Source organism: Urocitellus parryii, chromosome X, assembly GCF_045843805.1.
Source record: "Urocitellus parryii isolate mUroPar1 chromosome X, mUroPar1.hap1, whole genome shotgun sequence".
In the NCBI taxonomy this organism is placed as follows: Eukaryota; Metazoa; Chordata; class Mammalia; order Rodentia; family Sciuridae; genus Urocitellus; species Urocitellus parryii.
Window position 1 is genome coordinate 62,633,412 of NC_135547.1, and position 26,054 is coordinate 62,659,465.

General features: G+C 36.3%; 1 protein-coding gene across 1 annotated transcript in view; it reads right to left on the reverse strand.

The window, feature by feature from the left end:
- Positions 1–1,413: 1,413 nt before the first annotated feature.
- Positions 1,414–26,054, reverse strand: part of LOC113199933 (uncharacterized) — a 95,460-nt gene continuing 70,819 nt past the window's right edge. Inside the window, exons 5-8 of the mRNA XM_026413119.1 lie at positions 22,755–22,837; positions 22,064–22,202; positions 16,100–16,183; positions 1,414–1,599 (exon numbers count right to left, since the gene is read on the reverse strand). Coding sequence (XP_026268904.1) covers positions 1,414–1,599; positions 16,100–16,183; positions 22,064–22,202; positions 22,755–22,837 — 492 coding nt within the window. The remainder of the gene's footprint in view (positions 1,600–16,099; positions 16,184–22,063; positions 22,203–22,754; positions 22,838–26,054) is intronic.

Here is a 26,054-nt window from a genome sequence, read left to right on the forward strand (position 1 = left end):
AAACACTTGATTAAACCAATATCTTCTCCAAAATGTATTTTAAAAACCACTAGGAACACATTATTTTGAAAAGAGAACCAAGAGCAAGGTTTATCCTTGTAAATCCATACAAAAATATCCACCCTAGTACTCAATTGAAGTGTAAAAATCACAACACATAATTCAACTACTTATGAGAAGTATCACACTGTATGAATACTAAATAAATTAGTGCACCGTTTTTCCCATATAGGAAGTTTCAATTAGATCAATAATAAATGAAGCAAGAGAACAGCAGTTTGTTAAGCATTCAATAACTAGTAGATAGCTAGATTTCTCAGTCTTCTCTAGAGTGTATCTCAAAATTCTCACAGTATGGAGGTAACACCAAGTATGCTTCAAGTAAATATCTTTCCATCAATGCATGAGGAACGAAAATAGAATTTTACTCCCATATGTCTCCTCTAAACATAGCTCATTCAGGACCAAGCTTCTCAGTGTTGTCAATAGGGTGAAGCACAGAAGAGAAATGATAAGGCGGCAGAGCAAGAGAATGCGAAAGTAGTATTTGCAGATAGGAGACAAAGGAACCCTGGCAAGTAGCAGTATTGCAGCTTTGGACGCAGCCCTCTTCCCGCATAAGTCTCCCTTTCCCACGACCATGCCAAGTTTCAATCATTTCAAGCAGAACGCATACACGTGCCCTTTCGGATATTACCCATCAGTCTTGGATCTTAAACCGAAGGAGACAACCTTCGCCCTGGAAATGAAGAGACCGACGAGACAAGAATATCTTTTCCTCCCCTCCTCCTTCTTCTCACTTGGCGCAGCGGTCGCCACCGACACTACCCACGCCGTGCTGCCCAGCTCCTCAGCCTCCTCCCGCTCCCTCTGCCCTGCTACGTGGGAGACGGCTGGGAACCAAAATGGTGGTGTTTTAGTGGAGGCGACAGTTGCCGCACACAGCACCCCCCTCGCGGGCTGTGAAGGCTCTCTACTCCCTATTCCCTAAAATGCCCGATTGAGTGCCACTTCCTCTCAAATGCTGCTATCCCTCACGCATTCCAAAGGTCACCAGCAGCCTGGGCAGGGGACAGAAGCGACACTGGGGGGGGGGGACTGAAAGGAACATGGTGGGGGGTCGCTGAGAGAAAAATGTCAAGGGGACGCCGCATTCTTCACTTCATCGTTTTGTTTTCCGCCATTTTCCCGTCACCCTAAACCACCGACGGCCTCAACGACGGCTTTAGTTCTCTGAGGCTCTGGCCTAGGGTAAGAAGAGATTGGCTGTGTGTTTATATGTGTGTCGTGGGGTTGGGGGGGGACCCCTGCTTTCTTCAAATTCTCCAGCCCCTGCCTGCCGCTGGGAAGACTGTTCGCATGAGGGTGAGGAAAGCCTAGGGACTAGACGCCACTTCCATTGTTCCCTTCTCCCTACACTGTATACTGGGTGTGAGCTTCTCCTCCCCTCACACAAGAGGCACTGAACACGGCGGACCCGGGTCCCTCTAGTTTCTCCTCAGTAGTCTCCTTACCTGCGGCTGCCGCCACCGCCAACGCCGCCGCCGCCGCCGCCAGTCGGACTAGGACCGTGATGTAGATTGCTGCGGGGGGCGGCAGCTGTGGATCCGTAAGGTCCTCACATTAAGGTTTCCGAGGTTCCGCAGCCTGAGCCAATCACAAGCTACTCTGCGACTGGGAGGCGCGTCGCCTTGTTCTCCTTTATATCGCTGCTGACATGCTGAGGTTGCATTACGTCACGCTACCCTTGCTGCAGGGTAGGGGGCCATGGAGGGAGCGCGCGCAGGCGCGCGCGCGCGCGGGAGATTGAAGAGCCCGCGCTCGGTTTGTGCTTGGAGACCCCGCGGACTTGCCGCGGGGGATGCAGCGCTGGTCGAATCCAAATGCGCAAGCCCAGATCTTGGCGCGCCCCTGAGGAGTTTCTGTGGCAGGATTTTCCGTTTTCCAGGTTTCCCAAGGGAGATGAAGAGGGTGGGGAGGGGAAAATCAATGACAGAATGACCACTCCTTGAACCTTTAATAGATATTGGATGGCGTTAAAAAAAAAAAAATGGTCCAACCCTCGAGGATTTGACAAATCAGGCTGACCAGACCAGAGATAAGAGGTGTTCATATCTACCAAAAAAAAAAAAAGAAAAGAAAAAAGAAAGAAAGAAAAGAAAACTGTGTTTTGCTGTTTCCCTTCCTCTTTCCCTTCATTCCTTTTATGTTTCCTAATGGTAGACAGTAATGAAGAAAGTAGACTTAAAAGCAAGGAAGGGAAAGGAGGACGAGGGACCTAAATGCAGTGAACACTAAATATTTCTTGAACGTGTCACTTTCAGTTTTTGTCAACATATGGAGAACAGTGAGAAATTGTGTGGAGGAGGGGTGGAGAAAAGAGTGAAGAGATATGACTGAAAGGTTGGTAGGGACTAGGTTGCATTTGTAAATTATCTTTTATTCTGACAATTTATATTCAATTCTAGAATCATATTGAAATTGATAGCAGTATTTTAGTGGGGAAAGGATACAATCCTTTAAGAGGAACTCATTACCTGTGTATAAATAATTTGAATATTTAGAAATAAAATATGTTATTATTGTGGATTATCTAGAAGACAAAATGTGAAAGCACTAGTACAAGATCTGTCTCATATCAGTACAGGAGGTAATAAACTTTAAATGGCCAGGCAGCAAATGTTTTAATTTTGTAAATATATAGTAACAAGTAATTTTTAAATGGGCGGGGGGCGGGGGGGAGGATAGTATCCTGGACCTCACACGCTGCATAAGTGCTCTACCGCTGGGCTAGCCTAGTAAAATACCACTACTATCCTAGTAAAATATCCTTATCACAACTACTCTACTCTGCCATAGTAGGCTCAAAGCAGCCATAGATGATATATACAAGTGAGTATGGCTGTTATACAATAGAATTTTATTCATGAACACTAACATTAGGATTTTATTTCATGTTTTTGTGTCATTAAAATTATTCTTCCTTGAAGTTTTTTTAACTATTTGAAACTGTAAAAAACATTCTTAGTTACAGGCCATAAAAAAAAAGAAACAAACAAACAAACCAGGTAGCAGTACATATGTGGTGTGTGGACCATAGTTTTACCATTCTAGTAGCTGTCATTCATTTATACTTTTATTTTCCTTCCTAGATGAAGAAAGGTATTTTATGAGTTTATTCCCATGCATGAAATGTATTTCCATATTTTATATCCTGGCAAACACTACTTAATGGTCTTCTCCTATATCACTCTGCTAAGTAGTCCCTCTGTGTTCCTATACTCCTAGTGACAATTCCAACAGATAGCTAAGAAAAGAAAGTTGTAGAGTTTTTATATAAAACATCTTTGTGAATTTTACACTGTGGTAGATAATTTTTAAAACTTGAAGATCATCCTTTCTCTTTTTTCTCTCCAAACATCTGGTCATTCAAAATATCCTGAGAATTCTACTTCCCTAATATCTGTGTGATTGAACATTTCCCCCACTTCCTAATATTATTACTTTGTTCAGATTCACTAACAATTTTAGGGTATTGATTTAACATTCAAGCAGCCATCTTAATGTTAATCACCATCTTATGTTTCCTTTTCCTATGCTTACCGAACTACCCCCACCCCCATTATTGACCTACCCCATGGTACCATAACCCTAAGCCAATCCCAAAAGGACAGGACCCCTTTGCTCTGGAAAGCCCTACTGTACCATCCACCTAAGGCAAATTGCAAATCCTTTGCTATACCCCCACCTGCCTAGCTCTGATGCAAGCACCCCAGCCTATCCCGTAACACCACAACTCCAACTCCAAAACCCTACTCTACAAAAGCTGAAAACCCGAACATCTTGGGGCCTCTCTCTCCTGTAGAGAGATGGCCTTTATTTGTCAGCTTTATTTGTATCTTTATTTGTATCTCTGCCTGGTCTCTGTCTTTCATTATCTTTAATTTCTCGCTCGCCCATCTCTTGCTTTCCCTTCACACATTCTTTCTTACCTTCATTATTATAGCACTCTGCTAACCCTCTGTGTTCCTATATTCAAAAAAATGCCAAAATTTTAAAAATATCACCAAATCAGAAAAATATCTCAAATTGAGCTTCCCCATTCCTTTCTCACTTCAGTTGAGGCTCTGGACAAATCTGACTGTTATAATCTCTTCTGACTCATATCTTTCCTAAAAGTCTCTCTACTCCACTTGATATCTCTTTTTTTTCTTTTCTTTCTTTTTTCTTTACTTTTTAAAATATTTTTATTAGTTGTTGATGAACCTTTACTTATTTACTTATTTACATATGGTGTTGAGAATTGAAACCAGTGCCTCACACATGCCAAGCAAATGCTCTACCACTGAGCCACAACCCCAGCCTCTCTTTTTCTTTTTTTAAATTTAATTTTTAATTTGTTTTAGTTACTTATAAATGACAGTAGAATGCATTTTGACACATTGTACACAAATGGAGCACAACTTCTACTTCCTCTGGCTGAACATGGTGCAGAATCACACTGGTAGCATAACCATACATGTATATAGGATAATAATGTTAATAATGTCCGTCTCATTTCACTGTCCTTCCCATCGAGGCAACCCCTCCCCTCCCTGTACTCCCCTCTGCACAATCCAAAGTTCCTTCATTCTTCCCTACTCCTTCCATTATGGATTAATATCTGCTTACCAGAGAAAACATTCCAGGCCTTTGGTTTTTGGGGTTTGGCTTATCTTGCTTAGCAGCTCCATTCATTTTCCACTTAATATCTTTTGCAGTGTAGAATCTACAGCAACACAGAGTTAACTTGTATAACAAGATTAATATCTCACTACTCTGCTTAAACTTTGCTGTCAATTGCTATTAGATCTCATGGCACCTAAGTAAGGACAGGATAGTTATAATTCTAGCTAGCAACAGTGGGGAAGACCATTCACACATGCCTTTTGGGTATTTGTTCAATATGTATAGGAAACTAACTACCTTATGGAAAAACTATTAAGCAAGGCAGTTTATGCTATTTTAAGAATAGTGCTGTTTTATATCCATGCTTTAGAATTTCTGCAGTTGCACAGTAGCTACAAGACCAATAATATTAATAAGGTGCTATAAATCAATTTAATTTATAGTTTTCTTGGTTTTGTAACTTGATACCTTCATCCCCTCTACTTCTCTTTTCGAATCTTAGCCAACTAAAAGTTGTGTATTATGGGACATTTAGACACCAAATACTGTTAGCTCTTCTTCCTTATATTGTTACCAGATGGAGATTTTCCTCAACTCCTGTCTTTATGAAACAAAGATTTGTCAAGAGACACACTTAGAAAAAACATAAAGAGTTTTTTTTAGTGAGATGAAAATAAGCTCAGACATAGAGCAGGCCTCCTCCAAGAGGGGAAGGGATATGGGGTTTCCTGCCAGGCAAGTCTTTAAATTTTGTCTGGGACCCTCCCCCATACATTATGAATGTGGGTTGGGGTTATTACAGTTTCCTGCCATGACTTAGTGCTGCACCTGTGCCAATTTCGCTACAATGTAAAATTTCCAGCATAGACTTCAGCCATTTTCTCCAAGTTGACCAATAGCTATCTGGCCACAAGAAAGCAGTCCCTCAGAAGTGCAACATTCAGATGGGTGCCAGCCAGGGACAGAGCCTGAATTTCCTTTCCCCACTTCCCTTACTCATGTCTATCTAGGCACCTATTCTAACATGACTATGGAGTCACAGTTTATCATCAACTATACTAAATTTTATCTCAGCTTCCTCTATGAAAACTTTCCCTCCTTCTTACTTTCTCTGTAGTCTTCACGACTCGTAAGAAGATAATCCAAAATAAATGTAGACCACCTTATTACTGAATACAGTTTTACAGTACCAATACTCACATTTGTATTTGTATTTACAGGCACACTATCACCAGACAGTACTGATTTAATTGTCCTGGGATGATTTGAAATAAAGGCATCAGACTTCATTTGTAAATTATATGGTTCCACCAGGTGTGCTGTACAGAATATAATTTCTTCATAGAGTGGTGGGGGAAGTGAGTCATCCCATAGCATACAATAAGGAAAGCCACAATCAATATGCCATCGCAGAGTCATATTCATGTGGTGAGCTGCATTTTTGTTTCAGCAAAATAATATAATATATAATATTAAATTAATACTGTTAATTTATTAGTTTTGCTATTTATTGTTTGGTTTTATAATTGTAAAAACATCATAAGCCCAAAGCATATCTACATTGCTCTACTGTTGTTCTTGTTTAAATAAAAGTATAAAAAATTTAATTTAAGTTACCACTGAAGAATACAGTTTTTCCTTAAAATAGTCCATAATAAAAAATATAAAATGACACACAAAAGCCTGTAAATATCATCCCATACAAAAAGTACCAGAACTCCTTGGGGGAAATAGCTAATTCCAGAATTCAGGTAAGAAATAAATATGATGAGAGTGTGTCATTTTGTTGTCAGAGAGCAAAGAAACCATTAAGACTAATGTGATCATGGCCAAAGTATACTTAATCATAAAAATAACAGTTCCTTGGAATGATGGCAACATATCAAATATATAAAAATTATGAGCTGAGTAAGGATAAATACTAGAGAAATCCTCCCATTCCCAAAGAAAAACATCAATGTTTGCCATTTTCCTTTTATATATAAAACATCATCTCTATATTCCGACAATTAACAATGAAAAATACACACCATTTTATTCTGCTTTTCCTGTACAAACAATTTCAAGATGAATAAATAGGATTAGTTGGATTAGACAACTTTTTTGTTTGTTTTTCAAGAAGTACCATTAGTAAATGTAGCCAATTACCATTTTACAAGCGCAAATGAAATAACAGACCCAAGCAAGATAATCAGTGAATGAAACATGAAATACTATGGAAACCATTATGGAAGTTCTTCAAAAAAATTAAAAATGAAGGTCTGGGGTTGTGGCTTAGTGGTAGCGCACTTGCCCAGCACATGTGAGGCACTGGGTTCAATTCTCAGCACCACATATAAATAAATAAAATAAAGGTCTATCAACAACCCCCCCCAAAAATGGAACTACTATATGATCCAGTCATATTGTTCTTCCATATTTATTCAAAGTAATTAAAGACAGCATACTCTAGAGATACATGCATTTCTGTGTTTATTACAACACAATTTACAATAGACAAGTTATGAAATCTGTTTAGGTGTTCATCAACAGAAGAAGGGATGGACAGAATTCATATTTTATATATAGTATATATATATATATATATATATATATATATATATATATAGAGAGAGAGAGAGAGAGAGAGAGAATGGAGTTTTATTCAGCCATAAAGAAGAATGAAATGATGTCATTTGCAGGAAAATTAATAAAATTAAAAAGCATTAAGTTAATTGAAATAAGCCAGGCTCAGAAATACAAGTGTCACCTATTTTCCATCACGCATGAAGTTAGAGAATAAAAAGAAAAAAGAAAGTGCACTTATGAAAATGTAGGAGAGATAATTAGGGTAGTAAATGGGGACTGAAAGAGGCAAGGGTAAGCCGGGGTGAGAGTAATGGGAAATGGTGAGTTGTTGATGAGTGGGTATAACATTTCAGTTAACAAGATGAGTAAGTCATAGAAATATTCTTTACAGTACTGTTTCTTTAATTAATATACTGTACTGTAAATTTAAATACATGTTATGGGAGTTGATCTCATGTTAAGTTTGTTTACCATGATATATAAATAAAAAGCAATGTGTGATGGCACATACCTTCAATCCTAGTGACTCAAAAGATTGTTTTTCAAGTGTCTGTCTTATTTTAATAAGAATAATATAATCTATGATTCTCACTTATCACAAATTGCAGAATTGCCTTCATTTTAATAGCAAGTATCCCAATGTATCTATGTATCACCTTTTTTACCCGTTCATTATTAGTTGGACTTACAAATTGTTTTCAAATTTTGGCTATTGTGAACAGTGCTGCAGTAAGCATGGTAGTGTGGATATCTCTTCCAGATCCTTATTTCAATTCTTTTGGATATATACTCAGAATTTGAATTGTAGATCAGATCATCTGTAGTTTTATTTTCAATTTTCTGAGGAAACTCCATACTGCCTTCTATGATGGTTGTACTAATTTACCTTTTCACTAACAACATATAAGTGTCCTTCCTCACATCCTTGCCAGCACTTGCTATCTTCTGATGTTTTGATAACAGCAATGCTAACAGATGCAGAAGTGGGATTATTTTTCACTTTGGTTTTGATTTGCATTTCCTGGAGGATTGGTGTTGTTGAGCATCTTTTTATGTATTTATTGACCTTCTGTATATAGTTCTTGAAAAAAATGTTTATTCAAGTTCTTTGCCCACTTTTTAATTAGGTCATTTTATTTCATTTTAGTTTTTATTTTTTTGCTAGTGAGTCATAGTTCATTGTATATTTTGAAGATTAACCTTAGTAGATCTGAGAATATTGTCTCCCACTCAGTAGGTTTACTGTCTACTCTGTTTATTGTTTCCTTTGTTGTTCAGAAACATTTTTGTTCAATGTAGTCTCACTTGTTCACTTTGGCTTTTATTGCTTGTGCTTTTGGTCTCATATCTAAGAAATCATTGCTGGGACAAATATCACAGAACTTTGCCCTTATTTCCTCCTATGAGTTTTACAGTTTCAGATTTTATGATTAAATGTTTAATCCATTTTAAATTTATTTTGGTGCATGCTGTAAAAAAAGTTTCAGTTTCATTATTTTCTATATGAATATCCAATTTCCTACCACTGTTAAAGAGTCTGTTGTTTCCCTATTTATGTTTCTGTTTGTTTGTTTGTTGGTACTGGGAATTGAACTGAGGGTTGCTGAAGCGCTGAGCAACTTCCTAGCATAGCATTAAGGAGGTGGCATGGGTACTGCTGGAAGCTTTTAGCCAAATTTATTATGATAATCAGGAGCAGAAAGCAGAGCAGAAAGATTTGGAAAACTTGGACTTTAAAGGTCTGAGTAAAACTAGGGCTTCCTTAGTTTCAGAGGTCTTAGTCCATAGAGAGCTGGCTCCATTCCTCAGGGTTCCAGGTGAGGCAGAACATGAAGATGGAAGAGTTGGAATTGTTAAAGACTTTACCACCATTGAAGAGATGCTAAAGACTTTGTTTGCTTAGAGACAAGAAAGATGGCTTGAGGGCATCTTAGGAACTGACAAGACCACACTGGTCTCTAGCTCAAGGATATGCATACAAGTCTCTTCCTGTGTAGAGACCCGTGGGGCACTCTTGCACAAGGGGCCTAGGAAGTTTTTTTTCAATGCGCTCAGCTACCTAGGCACTCAGAGGTTGCTGCAGCAAAGATCTCTGGAGGCTTGGCTACTGCTCCAGATAGTGGCAAACCTTGACATCAACCATGTGGTGCTGGTTCTGTAGGAATGTAGGATGCTGGAGTTAGGGGGTCTTGGAGGCTTCCACCAAGATTTCAAAGGAGGCCCTGGGAGGCCAGGCAAAGTGCAGCAGGGTCAGAGTCCCTGTGGGCACCCCCTGAGAAGCCAAAATGTGGAGATGTAAGGAGGAAGCCAAAGCTGCAGTGGAGACCCCCAAGTTTAAAAACTGCCAGTAACATGGGACATCATCTTAGGAAAGCTGCAGGAATTGAACAGAGACAAGCCAACAGAAATATCACTTGGGCAGCCTCAAAAAGGCCACAGGAGCTACACAAGTCCTTTAGAGAGAGCATCATGATTCCATATACCCCAGATGCCACACATGGAGCTACAGCTGGATTTCAGTCTTGCTTTGGTCCCATACCTTCTTTCTGTGCCCCTAATTTTGTGAATTGAAATGTTTATTCTGTACCATTCTATATTGGATATTTGTAAATTCCTTTAATTTTACAGGAGATCAAAATGCGAGATTGCCTTGAGCCTCAGAGAAAGCTTTGGACTTGAACTTTGACCAATCTTGGAACTGCTCAAACTATGGGGACTCTTGGGAATGGACTAAATGTATTTTGCATTGTAAGATGAGTATGAGCTTTTGCCTGCCAGAGGATGAATGTTATGGTTTAGATGTGGTGTCCCCCAAAGTTTCATGTGCGAAATAATTCAAGAAGGCTCAGAGAAGAAATGATTGGGTTATAAGAGCCTTAACCCAATCAGTGCATTAATCCCCTGATAGGGATTAAATGAGTAGTAATTGAAGTAGTAGGGTGTGGCTGGGGGAGGTGGAAATTGTGGGATGGCTTTGGGTCCTATATTTGTATCCTGCACTCTGCTTTCTTATCATTATGTGAGCTGTTTCCCTCTGCCACACTCTTCCATCATTATGTTGTGCCTCACCTGGAGCCCTGAGGAATGGAGCCAGCTCTCTATGGACTAAGACCTCTGAAACTGTGAGCTCCAAAATAAACTTTTCCTCCTTTACAGTTGTTCTGTTAGGGTCCTTTAGTCACAGTAACAAAAAAGCTGACCAAGACACCTGTGCAGGAAGCCTGTTGTAAGCTCCTTTCTAAAAAGATTTTGGCTCAGTATCAAACTTCTTTTTTATTGTTGATGACCTGTGTCTATCACTTAGATCCAATAATTAGTAACATTTTGTTGCTCTGACTCTTTGTTCTAGGATTTTTGTTACCCAGTCAATAGGCCTGGGTTCTTAATCTCTGCTAAATTCTTCCTAGATCTAACCCACTTTCTGGATCTTGTTCTAGAAACTTTTGACATATCCTTCAGGATTTATATATGTCTTAGAAGGGAACTGAAAAGTCATTTTATCTTTCCCCTTCATTTTAGAGAGGAGGACACTGAGAACTTGACCTCTCCTCTCTCTCTGGTCCTATGTTTGCAGATATGATTCTCTTGGCCTTTAATGACATCTCTGCAATCCCTAGTATGTCTTATTCAATATATCCTTTTTATAATAAAATTTTATCCAAGCATTCACCTAATCTTAGTATGTTTCTAGATTATAAGTGTCAGTAATATAAATGTCAGGGGCTAGGAAATGGGCTAAGTCTTAAGATAAAATATTATTTTATTATAATTAGAAAATATTCTTACTGTGTATCTCAATTAGATATGAAATCACAAACCTTAAACATGCTGCATAAACCATTCATAATTATGCATACAGTATGCTCAAAGCATCTATTAAGATAAATGTTTAAGAGTACAGGAGGAAGGGAAAATTCCTCTGAAACTGTTAAAAATCCCATAAGGTATGAATATTCCTACAGAATTCAGCATGAACAAATTTGTATAAAAGACTATAAAGTTGTAGCTATTTCAAGGATAGTGCTAAAAGAAGAACTATTATGGATAAAATTAAAATAATCTTAGCTAGATACTTCTGCCTAGAAAAGTAATATAAAGTGAAGTGTTCATTCTTTTAAGAGTGTAGTAAAAATTCTTTCTTGGCTGAGAAACTATGGGGGTACTTAGTCCATAAACATACTGTTATCTTTGCTAATTTTGTCTCTCTCCTTTAGTCATGAGGAACAAAGACTTGTGATCATGTTTGGTAATGTCAGAAAGTCAAATCAAACTCATCCTTGTGCCTAATAGGAAGGAGTTGTAAACGAAATTGCCTTTGTCATGATGAGATAGGTGTAGGAGTCAACAAGCAGGCCTGATCACATAATTAATTAAACAGGCAGTCCAGGTATCATATATCAGAAGAATAGTCAGAATTTTAAAAAGAGAAAGAGAGGTAGAAGAAAAGTTTGGAAAAGTCAGCTAAGGCAGCTATAATCAAGCATGTACTATAAGATCAAACATGGAATTTCTTTCTTGGAGTGCCAGCAGAAGAAGCCTTTGTTCATATAAGCCTTATTCCCATATTAATTCGTAGCAGCCAATAGCTATGATTTTTTGGTTACTTTTTTCTGAGTGCTATTTTAAGTGCTTTATATGTCTTGGTCAATTTAATCCTCACAACTAACCTATGAAGTACATAGTATTTTCCTCACTGTGGAGAGGATGAAACTGAGGCATAAAGGATTCATCACTTGCCTAATGTCACACAGCTAGTAAGTGGAGAAGCTGGGATTTTAATTCAGGAGGCTGTCTACAGAGTCCTTTACACTGCTAACCACCATGCTAGATCATCCCTTACATATAGACTATGCTTTTGACTATCCTGGATCTTTTCTTATTATGATGTCAGAACTTAACAGTAGAATCCTTTGACAATTTGAGAGCTCTTTAATGAACACAGACAGAACCCAGACTCTGTTGTTATGTCAGCATCAACATTAAGAGACCAATACTCTGGGGCTGGGATATAGCTCAGTTGGAAGAGTGCTTGCATCACATGCACAAGGCCCTGTGTTCAATCCCCAGCAGAGAGAGAGAGAGAGAGAGAGAGAGAGAGAGAGAGAGAGAGAGAGAGAAATAGTCTGATGCTCTGAACACCCAAGGTATATTTCTGATTAAACATACAGGAGCCAGCTAGAGTCTGCTTTTGTATAGTATTAAAATCCTACAGAAGTCTTACCCCCAAAGTCTGGCCCTGTAAGTCTTTCAGTATGAGTAAAGGAAGCTTTTAACAACCTGAAATCTATTCATGTTCCAGACTCTGTAACTTTCATAGAAAAACATTAAGCCAGCCATGAACTCTTTCAGGGCCAGATCAATTTAGACATTTTCTCTTAGGTGGTCACATCTTCCATAGAAGCAGCATCTGAATGTCAGGAATGTGTTTCTCATTGGGTTATCCAGATAGAGGATACTACATGTATGAAAGCCCTAAAAGAAAAATTCCAGATCCAGTATGACTAGAACATTTGGCAAGATTGAGAGTGGTATGTTAATAAACTGGAAAATACATACTGCACTAGCTATAAACTTTGTAGTCAGGATAGTTGTGCTTGAATTCTGGCTCTGATACTAATTTTGTGGCTTTGAACGAGTTAATAAATCACTCAAAGCCTCAATTTCCTCATTAGTTATTAGGGAAAATAATAGTACCCAACTCACAGGGAAGGTATAAACATGTCATAAGATAATGCATGTGAAGCATTTTGCAGTTGTATTATAGGAAATTATACACTAACACATAGAAACAGACACATCATATATATATATATATATATATATATATATATATATATATATATATAGAGAGAGAGAGAGAGAGAGAGAGAGAGAGAGAGAGAGAGAGAGATGGAAAAAAGCAGAAAGAGACAGAAACCCCATACTGTAGAGTCTTTGAGAACTTTGTAACCTATTATAAGGATTTGAAGTTTTTTCTAGGGTAAATGGAAGATATAAAATATTCTAAGGAGGAGTTTTTTTTTTAACAAAATTAGGTTTGCATTTTAAAATATTATGCTTGCTGCACTGTGGCAATAGGTTTGGATAGAGGGAAGTGTGGATATGGGAAGATCAACTAGAAGCCTGTTAAAATTGTCCAGGGGAATGATGGTGAGGTCTTTTATGAGGGTAGTGACAGAGTGGATAGAGATAAAGATGTGAAACTGGACATATTTTAAATATATTTAGGAAGTAAGAAGGGACAGGTACTGGTGTCAAATTATGTTGTATGGGAACTGAGACTTGATAACTACTTTGTCTCTTCTACTTCCTGCCCCCTCCACCCAGGGGATTAAAGAGAGATGGTTGAAGAAAAGGATCAGTGGTTGACAAATTAGTACAGGATATAAAGAATTTGCAATTATTAGAGTTGATAATTTTAAAAACAGGGTCAAATGATGTAAGAGTAAGGCCAATGCAAATGCTGGGGAGAATGAAATTTACACAAAAAGCAAAAGTATTACTCTTAGATTGGGTGTGAGATATATTGAAACAAGTTATGAATGTGGGACTACTTGTGGATTTGTGTGTTTGCATTTGAAGGGTTTTGTTTGTTATTTAAATTACAAGGTGAGGTCATCTGTGGAGAATGGAGGTGAGTTGGAATGGGACAAACTTCAATGAAAGGTGTCAAATAAGTACCATGTGGAATTGGAGAGTGACGTATTTCATTGTCAGATTTTGGAGAGTGTTAATTGCCCACTTGACCTGAAAGTCATGGATCTACAGTGTTATTCATCTGCTCCTATCCTTACAGTTCTTTCATTAGCCTATTATTTTCCAGCCTTATCATTGACCTATTGACCTGTTAAGACCTATGCCCCAGAATATCTGTGACAAAATACTTTCAACTATAATTTCTTCCTCTTGTTTATGACATTTAAGAGCCTCTATGTTCTTTGAATATACTTCCCCCAAATCACTTTGATAGGCCTTTTCTCTCAATTCTTATCCATTGGTTCAGTTATTGAGTCCATTATCTCTGACTTCTAACTGGTTTCCTGACTCCCATATTGTATCCCTTCAACTGTCACAGTCATCAAAGTGTTCATCTAAAATATAATATCTGACCATGATTGTGTAAAACTTTTCAATGGAGCTTTCTATGGTCTGAGCATATCCTCCATAGATTAAAATGCTGGAGGTTTGTGCTGGGGTTATGGCTCAGTGGTAGAGTGCTTGCCTAGCATGTGTGAGGCTCTGGGTTTGATTCTCAACACCACATAAAAATAAATTTTAAAAAACTAAAGATCTATTGACAACTAAAAAATATTTTTTAACAATGCTGGAGGTTTGACCTTCAGTGTGGTAGTATAAAGGTGGTGAAATCTTTAAGAGGTAGGGTCCAGTGGAAGGTGGTAGGTCATATAAGATGGTATTTAGAAGGGATTAGTGCCACTCTCATAGAGTATATTAGTCCTTCAAGAATGATTTGTTATAAGAATAACAAGCCTGGCCCTTCCCCAGCCTCTGGATTCTTGCATCACCATGTGATTTCTCATTCTTGCACATGCTTTCATCACAATGGCATTAAACAGGTTGTGATGTTAGAAGATCCTTATCAGAGCTTAGTAGATTAGGGGGCCATACTCTAAAGCCTCCACAACTGTGACCAAATAAACCTCTTTTCTTTATAAAGTATCTAGTGTCACAAAACAGATTATTACAGAACTCTATCACTACTAATATTTAGTCTAATTTCCTTAATATGGCATATAAGACCCTCCAGAACTAGTCTTTGCCACTTCCTCAGCCTCACCGCTTATCTTATTCCCTTTTCCACTTTTATGCTGCAACAGTTTTTATAATTGCCTTCATACTCCATTTTGTTTTTCACCTCTATTCTCTCTGTGTACTCACTCTCTTTGTCTCAAAACCCTCATAAAGCCAACTCCTACTCATTTTCTTGCAACAGCTTAAGCATCACTTAATTAAAATGGTCTTCTTCCTCCACCTTTATCTTTATACTTCTTCCTATTATTAGTTAGTCTTTGATTTCCTAGGTTCTTATATACATCTTTATCATTGCATTGGCCACACTGTGTGACCAATAATTGATATTTGTCTTTGTCTCTTCTACCAATCTAATCTCTAGGGACTATCTCAGATTCATCTTTGTACCTTAGTAACTTACCAGTCCTTGGTACTTAGTTGGCATGATAAGTGCTAACTAATGAAAGGAAGGATAAAAGGGGACAACAATAATAAAAGAAGAAAGGAAATATTGGAGGGAGGAACCCAGATCTTGGAATCATTCTTTGAAACACTCAGTTTATAGAAATCATTTATCCATTCTTATTTTAATTTTCAGGAATTAATTTATAATCAAATTGCATATTTCAAATATAATTCATTAGTTATATACTGATGCTTTGATGAAGTTCTTGAGATTTATTCCATAACTGTAATTTACAAAAGTACTCAGTATTTTTTGTAATTTGCAATCAATATATTATGCATCTCACTGAGCACTTTACAAAGTTACATATCATGAATCAGTAAACAAGTATTATGTCAAATTTTGGAGGTAACATGGATCTGCTATAACAGGTAAGTTATTGATGTTGGATATTGGAGATGAAAATTTTCCTCTGTGAACAGAGGACAGGTAGGAAATGTTCAAGATATAAAGGGAAACACTGATGTAGAAAAAAAAGTAAAGTATTTAGAGCACAGATAAATCATAATATTTTCTTAAGGTGTTACAAGAATACTTTAAAAATGATCAGATGATCATGTATCTTATTGTACATATATATTTTTCTCTACAGGGAACTTAATAGTTGGATTTCATCTGCACACGTCCTATTCTATAAGGAATTACTGGCTCTTCAGAACTTGAATAACCAATGTGTTGTCTCTCTTTTTGAATGTAGCTTGATTTTGGAACTCCTGGTGTAGAAAAATCCTGCAAGAAAATTTAAAATATCAAATGTAATTAAAAGACATTTAATAAAATTCCTGTTCTTGTTTAGATATGATTATGTTTTGGGAAATCAGGCTTATATTATTTGAGTTAATTTAGAAATCTGTTTAATCATTTTTAGAAATTTGTAGTGATTTAAAATAACACATAAAATATTTTCCTTTACTAAGTGAATTCTTGGCTACTTTTAAATAACCGTTAAACACTACACTTGTAACACAATTTTTCCAGACTGATTTAGATATCGTGTAATCCAAATTCTCAGTACTAAAGTACGAAATTAATATTACAGGAGAAAATGTACATAAGAAAAACAACTATTTCTTTTTTTCTGAATATTATGTTACCAAAGTTCATAGTCAAAATACTGCACAAGGATGAATAGGAGCATAGTATTATGTCAAAACTAATATTTTTTTGTTTTATGAATTATCACATTTTTCCTTTTTGTACAGTTTTGTACACAAATTTCTAATTATATGGTTGTTTTTACAACACTTATTATTTCTATCATACAACCAACATTTTATCACTGCTATAGAATTATTTTATGATAGTTTCATACTCAAACTTCATTTTCCTCAGCATAACATCTTATTTTCTAATAATTAAAAATCTCTAATCATGAATGTACTTTTTTTTTATTACAGAGACCCTAAGAAAGTGCCCTTGAGCATCTAAATTATCATTTTAAGACAGAACTGAGAAAGTATGAATACTGTAGGCTCTTACTGTGAGACTTCTCTATTTTTACTAGGAAACTTTCTGGTAACCTTCCTCTGTACGAGAATAACTCAAATATTATATATATGCATGCACACGCATGTGCATAAACACACACACACACACACTCACACACACACACACATCCATCCATACACACACCATCACTTTGTGGTAAGGCACTGTGCATGACATTCAGGATGCAAGAATAAAAATAAAAGATTTTCCCTAATCTAGAGGAATTCAAAGTCAAGTGAGAGGCATAGATCAATAGAAAAAAGATAAATAATTATGTTACCTTAGTAAAAGAATAAAGGCAACAACACAGAACTGATGGGAAGGTAGAAGAGAGAGCACTACCTCTGATTAGAGATTTGGGGAAAGGCTTCATGTAGAATATGATATTCAAGTAGGTATTTTAGGATGACTCAGTTTTTTTTTTTCAGAAAATGAGTCATAAATGCTCAGTAACCACATACTTGGAAAACAGTAGGTTAGGTATGGCCAAATCAATAGTGCATAAGCCCAAGAGTAACAAGAGATAAATCTGGAGAGCTGTAAAGATAAGAGGGGCTAGAATATGAACAGCCTTTTATGCTTTCTTCAGGAGTTTTTACTTTGACCTATAAGCAGTAAGGATCAAGTAAGGTCTTTTATGCTGTCATGATAAGATCAGATTTGTTTTAAGGATGGTCATGTTGGCAACAGTGTGATATTTAAGCCTGAAATAGAAGAGACAGGTGTCAGAGTAGTTAGCAATAATTTAGAAGGGGGATAATGAAGACCTGAATTATGTCAGTGGCAGAGGAAATGGATTTTTCCAGGATTGAGGAGATTCCTGGGAGGTAGGACTTTCAATTTTAAAACCTAGATCATCCCAATAAAACTGTGATATGTTGGTCACTTGAGATTTAGGACAAAAATCCCATGTGACTTTGTGTATGGTTAGATTTAGGGAGACCGATAAGGAAAAAAGGGCTTCCTTGTGTTCAGGCTTAAATGAGTAGATAAATTATGCCAGTCACTGAGATAACAGTGTATGGCAGAGGATGAAGGGGGGGGGTGTTGAAGGGATAATGGCTTCTGCCTTTAAGAGCCCTGCTAGAAATATAAATGAACAGCTATCCCTTAGGCTAATAGAATCACTGGTCTATATCTAGAGAGACTTTTATGAGGTGAAATTAGATTTGAAATTTACCAACAAGATGGAACCCTGGAAAATAACAACATTTAAGCTGTAAACAGGGTTGAAGTGTTTCTGAAAATGTTTGGGGAATTATAGTCAGAGAGGCAGGCAGATCATCAGGAAAGAAGTATCCTGGAAGATGAAGGAAGAGTTCAAGAATCAGTGAGTACCAAGTGCTGCTGGTGAGGTCAGGAGTGGCAAAATCTTGATATAGGTTTTTGTATCTAACAACTATAGTACACTCAGACACCAATTTTAATAATATGGTTTAAGAATGCTGAGACTGCTTTCCATATAATCTTTAAACCACAATACAGTGAGTGAGAGATTTCTTGAGTAGAAGAAAGTTTTTCAAGTTATTAGCAGAGAGGGAGATGAAATTTTTCTTCAGATATTTTCTAAGGAGCTCTGGCCACATTCTTTCTTGTCATGTGCACACTATCTTCTCCTCATTAATATCTGCATCACTTCAACTTTTGTTCTTTCCTTGTTTTTCACTGCTAATGCTTCCTCTACTTCTTGGAAATTATTTTTTTAATAATTCAAAAAAGAAATTTATTAAATTATAAAATGGATTCAAAAGAACTGAAGATTATTAAAAGACAAACTTTTTAATATAAAGATTAGTTAAGATAAGTAAAGGTGTCATAGTACAGTTAATTGGAGGTCAAGTTGAGAGATACTTCCTTCTCTTCCTGGTGCATTTCCTAGCTCAGACCAAAGCTCCTGGCCTCTCGCTGTGCTACTTGTCAAAGGCTGAACCTTCCTGAGGCTGGGGAATTGCAACAGAACCTTTGGCTCTCTGCCCCTTGAAGGGACCCACCATGACTCTTGGCCCCAGGCACTCTTGTAGCTTCATGAACTCATTCCTGCACCAAAAACCCAACTAACACATTAAATTAAAAATCATATTCTTTCACAATAGTTTTAAGACAATATGTTAATATTATATATAAGATGTTATATTAGGCATGAAAGTCATTTTTTCTTTCTGTTTTAAAGAAATTAAAATAATTGTTTAGCCCCCTAGTGTATTATAAGGCCCTAGGTGCTTTGCCTAGTGGGTGGGTGAGCCCTACATGGTATCTACTAATTTCCGTTAGCAGCAGCTGGGGCTCTATCTCTAGAGGGGCCAAATTATGAACCCCTCCAAAGCAGAATTCAGCCTGACTGTGTGGTTAAGATGCAACTTTGTAAAGAAGTCTAAAAATTTGTGTACATTCTTAGATTCCCAATGATAAAAACTACCCCTCCTTGGATCATTGTGACAGTAAAAACCCACATTGTGGCTTCTTTGTCTTTTTTTTTTACAATATCTTTATTCTGTTTTATTTGCTTTTTTTATTGGTTGTTCAAAACCTTACAAAGCTCTTGACATATCATATTTCAAACATTAGTTTCAAGTGAGTTATGAACTCCCATTTTTACCCCAAATACAGATTGCAGAATCACATCTTACCAATACTTTTTGACTGAGATAGCCAAGAAAGACAGCTACGGCTGACGTCATCCCTTTTGAGTCTCGTATCCACCTCTTTTATCATCATTGCTTTTCACTCACTCCCTTCCTTCCTTCCTTCCTTCCTTCCTTCCTTCCTTCCTTCCTTCCTTCCTTCCTTCCTTTTTGTTACCAGGGAATTATCCCAGGGGACCCTAACCACTTAGCCATACCCCCAGCCCCCTTTTGTATATTTTATTTAGAGGCATGATCTCACTGAGTTTCTTAGGGCCTCTCTAAGTTGCTGAGGCTGGCTTTGAAAGTCATTCTCCTGCCTCAACTTCCCAGGCTGCTCTTAGAAGTTATAATTGAGTATAATGATGATATAGACAACACACTGCAGGTAATTGCACTAATCTATGTAATTGTTATTCAAGATTGTTGTTTATTCTCAGTATCTTCTGGGCTTTTATTTTATAGCACTCATCACAATTTGTAATTCTATACATGTTTACTTGTTTAATATCTGTTTTCCCCACCAAATTATAGCTCCCTGGGGGTAGGGACAGAACCCATTTTTTTTTATCGTTAACTACCACAGTGCCTGGCACATTTGGTTCAACCAATTGGTTGAATAATTGATAATGTGATGTTAGTCAATAATCTGTCTGTCCCAGACTTCCTATAATCCCATAACCTTCAAGGATCATCATTTTTCCCCTCTTCACCATGGCTTCCAAAAAAATCCCCAATTATTCCTTTTCAGTTTCCTTTAAAAGGTAAGTTGCTATTATCTAGGTACACCTTAATGAATGACCCTCCCAGGAGTTGTATCCTTGTATAACTTCCTCCATTCCTTGAGTGTGAGAAGAACCTGCGTCTTTCTTTTAGCAGCAGAAGAAAGAGTATAAATGAGATAGCTACTCTCTTGACTAGGTTCCATTCTTTAAGATTCCATCCTATAAGGATGGAGCTAGATATTCTGCTGGCCTTCAAAAAATAAGGGGCAATGTTGTGAGAAGGTCTGTCAGAGGGCCACATGGTAACTGCAGGTGGCCTCTAGGAACTGACAGTTGCTCATAGCTGACAGCAAGGAATAGTGGGGTGGGTGGAGAGGAAATAATATTCTGCAGCTGCAAGAAAGTGGATGCTGCCAACAAATATGTGAACCTGGAAGAGGATCCAAACTGTAGATGAGAAGGAAGCCTGTCTAATACCTCAACTGCAGCCTTTTGAGATCCTGAATAGTGGACCTATGTGCCCTCCTGATCCATAGAAACCGAGAAAATAAAGGTGTTTAAATTGCTAAGTGTGTGGGAACTTGTTATGCAGCAATAGAGAATTAATACACAAATCAAAACTGATCCTGAAGCCTTGGACATTCAAACCCAGCCAGTTTCCCCTCTGTATTATCAATATTAACCTTTCCTCTTTTCTTACTTGGGCTTTCTCTTCTTGAATTTCCATACATATTGACCTAAATGAATTCAGTACAATTGTCCCTCATTTCCTTTTCTTTCAGAATTTCATATATCCCTTAAGTATTCACAGATTTTTTCCCAGTTCCATCACTGCTCCACATATTTTATTCTAAAATGTGCTAGAGCACAGTAGTAAATCAGTTTTTGTTCAATCATACATTTAGCATTTTTGTCTTCTTGAATAATTAAAATCATTAAAACTCCACATTTGCATTTTCATGATTTAGTGCTCTGAGGTTATTCTTCAATTTACAATGAATTTTTTTCAGAGAATGTTTCTTTGCTATCGTCAACCAAAAATTAACCTCCCCCCCTCAAAATCCAGTTAATTATATTGACAAACATCAGGTATTCATTTTTGGTGAACTAGTTCTTTTTTTCTATATTTTGTATCATTTGTTAAGAAAATTTGTAAAAATAATTTTCAGATAATTATCTACCTTACTGTTTTTCTCTGATTGCTGTTTTTAAACACTTCTACAAAGAAACCCAGTTTGTACTTTGTGTTAATATGTCGTATAACTGGTGATCAGCAGTTAGCTAGTATCCAGCATTAACTTGGGTGATGTACTTCATGATGTACTAAACTACACTAAAACACAAAAAACACAATTGTGTTGTTAAATTATGACTATTTAATAACTATAGTAGCATAAGGCCAGTTTCACCTCTGAGTCAGTCTCATGAGATTCAAGTAGTCTTTCTTCTTTGATCTCAAATATCCTTTTAAAGATTGTAAATGTATTTTATATAATACTTTTATATAAATCATTTATGAATATATTGCATATATCTACACATATACTAATACATATTATATTATATATATAATATCTTTGATTCATTTTTTGAATCTTATTTTAATAAATGACAGAGTAGTTTTAGTTTGTCATATAAAGTAAACATCACAAACCCATATTTGAATCAATTCTGTCACACACTTTTCTTATAATGAAGTCTTAGCATTCACTGTGATACATGAATTTGCATTACGGCAATAATCATATATAGAAATTGAGATGCATAATACATACGAAGAGTGGCTTCATGTGCATGTTTGAAGAGTATTTGTTCCAATAAACTGCTTCAGGTTTAGCTGGTCCCTGAGAGTCATCCCAATTATGAGATGGATAGTTGTAATGATTGTCCTCTTTGGGCTCATGAATCATAAAGCTGTTTTAAATTAAAGAAAAATATTTTAGGATTTAAAAAAATATTTTAGGATTTTAGAACACTGTTATGGTGAGATATTCTATATGAATCAAATAAATGAAGTCATTCAGAAGTCACATTACACTGCTATAACATGCATAATAAAATAATGACATCCTTATGTAACTGAAAGAACTATACCATTATCCTTTTATTCTTTTGTTAGGGAATATCTCCTATGTCTGTCTCAGAATGTTTGAGAAATTATTTTGGTACTTAGATAAATGAAAAAGGTAAAATTTAGAAAGTCTTAACAAACTAATATTTGTCACAGCTGAATTTTCTTTCAGGAAATGTTTCAAAAGATTATCTTTTATTTGGGCAGAAGCACAGTTATGTACATATTCACAGTTGGAAACATTATTGACTATTCATCTTTCTCTCTGTAACATACCTGTTACTAAAAAGTAAATACATAAATTAAAACTACCCAATAACTTTTTCCCAGAGGAAATACTGTTTATTTTTTTCAGCATTTGTATGTGTTAATTTCCCTTTTAAGGAATAACTTACTTATAATTTCTTCCGGAGAACTGTGATGATGGAGATACAGGACTTCCAGGAAGCACCCCCTGATGGGATAAGCTCCAAGGATTCTGCTCATAGATTTTTTTTAAGAGAAAGACAAATATGTTAGTCAGGGTTTTAAAGAAATTTGAAACACAATATATAAGAGCCTATTTTGATTCTACATGATTATAGCTAAATATTAAGACAGCTCCAGACCTGTTCCTAAAAATAACAAATAAATATAATTTCTGAAACAGATAACATATGTATTATACTGACAACTTTGTAAGCCTCTATTTATTTTGTTCTACCTATCAATCAATTATCATTTTAGGGATGGAAAATGGTTTCCTAAAGAGGAATTCCAAGTAGAAGATACATTTAAGTCACACTCTAAGCAGTAAGTGACCCTTCCAAACAAAAGGATTAAATTTAAATCCAGTTTTCCACTGTTACATTATGAAACAAATTCCAATAGAAAACACAGTTGACAGAAAGTAACTCTTGTAAATAAAAATTTAGGTCAAATTCAGAGCTACAGCATCAAAGGGCCACAGCATACTATACTTTTGTAAGAAAAAAAAGTCTATGCTAATTAATTGTTAAAAACTTAGAATTCAAAGACTATACTTCAAGTAAACATATGAGTAGAGATTGAATTGTAGTAATATGATAATTGAAACAAGAAATTGACATTTTTAAAACATATATGAGACATATAAGAGTGGATCCAGGTCTATACCAAGCGTATTGTTATAGCTACACTAGTTATGTGCAGGTATATAACATTTGTGGTATGGCTATTTTGATGGAGCCCTTTTAAAATTGAGGATAGTTTTACATAGCTATTTTGATATAGTTATTTTAACATTGAAAATTTTTATTTAGCATATAAAATTATCCACCAGACTTTGACTTAAAAAGAAAAAAAATTGAAATTCACATTAAGACCCATCCCTAAGTTTCAGCTCATATCCACAATCACCCTTGAGGATAGGGAATCTTGTATTGATAATATCATCAGGGGATGAGATAGAGAAAGGTTAGTTTTCATGTGGAAAGACCTACTGATACAATCAGGAAGAATGAGACAGACCCAATATTTCTCCATTGTTTAGATATCTTTCTTTTGTCTTTGAGCTTTCCTTTTCTGCTTTGTTTTTGCAATCTTCTTTAAAATAAAATAAAAAACCACAACAAAACAAAAAAAGAAAACCATTACTATTGAAAGTGTGATTTCAATGAAGGTTGGCAAGAAAGCCTCCCTTGTATCTATAGCTAGTCTCTCTGTTATTTGCTCAATGATGTCATAGTGCGTAGAATCAAGGGTTCCTGATCATTCCATGTCTCAAGTCTTAAAGGGGCTACCCTTTTATTCAGGGTGGATCTAATTTCTTTGGTTCATGCTTCTTTCTGTAGTAGGTATATCAGATGAAAAGAAGCCTATCTAAAATTTGGATTTGGGGGCCATAAATGCAGGTTCTTTAGCTTCAACAATGTGGATATTTTGAAGATAAGGATTCCAGAGGAAGAAGTTTCAGCATGTAGAACTGGTGTGTATCTCCTACTTGGTCAAATTTAAAATCTTTAATCCATATCAAACTGTTAATACAACTATGTAGATATAAGAAAAAGTCTTTTTAGGCAAAATTTAAAAGTGGGTAATTATAGAATAAAAGGCAGGACCAGAGTAAAACTTACTTACTTTTTTTGTTTTTTGGGTAGTATTTTTATCCTACCCTGAGGATGGTGGTGATAATAGTTGTGATATACGTGTGGCATTCCACTCTTTTGAGCACATCAGGGTTAAAAAAAAAAAACTACAGTTACTTAAATGGAAATAATTGCTATGGTTTAGATGTGAGGTGCCCCAAAAGCTCATATTAGATAATGCAGAAATGTTCAGAGGTAAATGATTAGATTTTGAGAGTTATAACATAACTAATGGATTAATCCATGCATTGGATTAATAATTTGAATGAATTACTGGGTGGTAACCATAGGCTGGAGGAAGTAGGTCACTGAGGACATGACCTTGGGGATTATATATCTTGTCCCTGGCTCCTCTCTCTCTCCCTGCACCCCCACTCTGCTTTTTGGATGCCAAGAAGCTGAGCATCTTTCTTCCCTTATTACCTTCTGCCATGGTATTCTGCCTCACTTCAGGCCCAAATCATTCAAGTCAGTGAAACATGGACTGAATCCTTTGAAAACTTGAGGCTAAAATAAACTCTTCTTCCTCATTCTTATGAGATATTTTGGTTACAGTGACAAAAGCAAATCAACAAGACAAATTTCTCCAAAATTAGTGACTGTATCACATCTTTGAGGTAGGCTCACCATATCATTTACTGTTCAATCAGAACTCCTAAGGCAGGGAGCTATTAATGTTTAGATAGAAACAATAGGCAGATACTGGGTCTGTCCTGGTCACACTAGTCTGATGTCACTGTTATTGGACATAAAACTGAACCTCCCCATGTTCTTCAAAAACATAACCAATGTAATCTTTATTTCATAAAAAGAAATTTCTCTTCTATATCTTATTTCAGAAATTCTTGATACATCCTATTCAGTATTAATTAACATAATCAGGGATTCTATTGTTTTAGTTCCACAGTAAGTTTGATGCTATGAGAGTGTGAGACAGATAAGTTGAATATAGCATTAAAGCATCAAAAGTTCAATATGATAGTTTCAAAGAACAAATATAAAGCCATGGGGAGGGGTTTGTTAAGGCACAATTTAGGAAAGACTTCAGATTTCCATTTAAATTCATGATCAAAGAAGGAAAACATCATCTGTGAGTTTTGGAAAACTAAAGAAATCAAGAGAAGTTTTTGGAATTCACTGGTAATACAAAGACAAAAAAAAAGGAAGGAAGAAAGAAAAGGTATGCTGGAAGACACAAATACATGTAATCTGTCTAGAAAAGCCAGAACAGGGCCCCATTTATTGGGAGTCAGGGGCCAAGTACTTGCCCTATTCACTCTTTTGAATCCTAGTGAAGTTTTCCCAAATGTTTCAGAATAAAAGCCATACCTAGGAAAGTAATACCTGTAACCAGGATTACTTTCAATCACAGAGGAATAAATCTGAGTTTCTCAGATGAAAGTAAGGTTTTAATTTTATGATTAGACATGTTCATCCTCCAATGTTTCTCATGTACCAATTGCTCAAGCCAAAATCCTTAGTCATCTTTGATTCCTCTTTTCCTTTCATGCTCTATGTTCAATCTATCAGCGTGTTTTATTTGTTCTATTTCTAAAATAGAGTTCCAAGTCTGCTTTCCTCTCTCTGCAT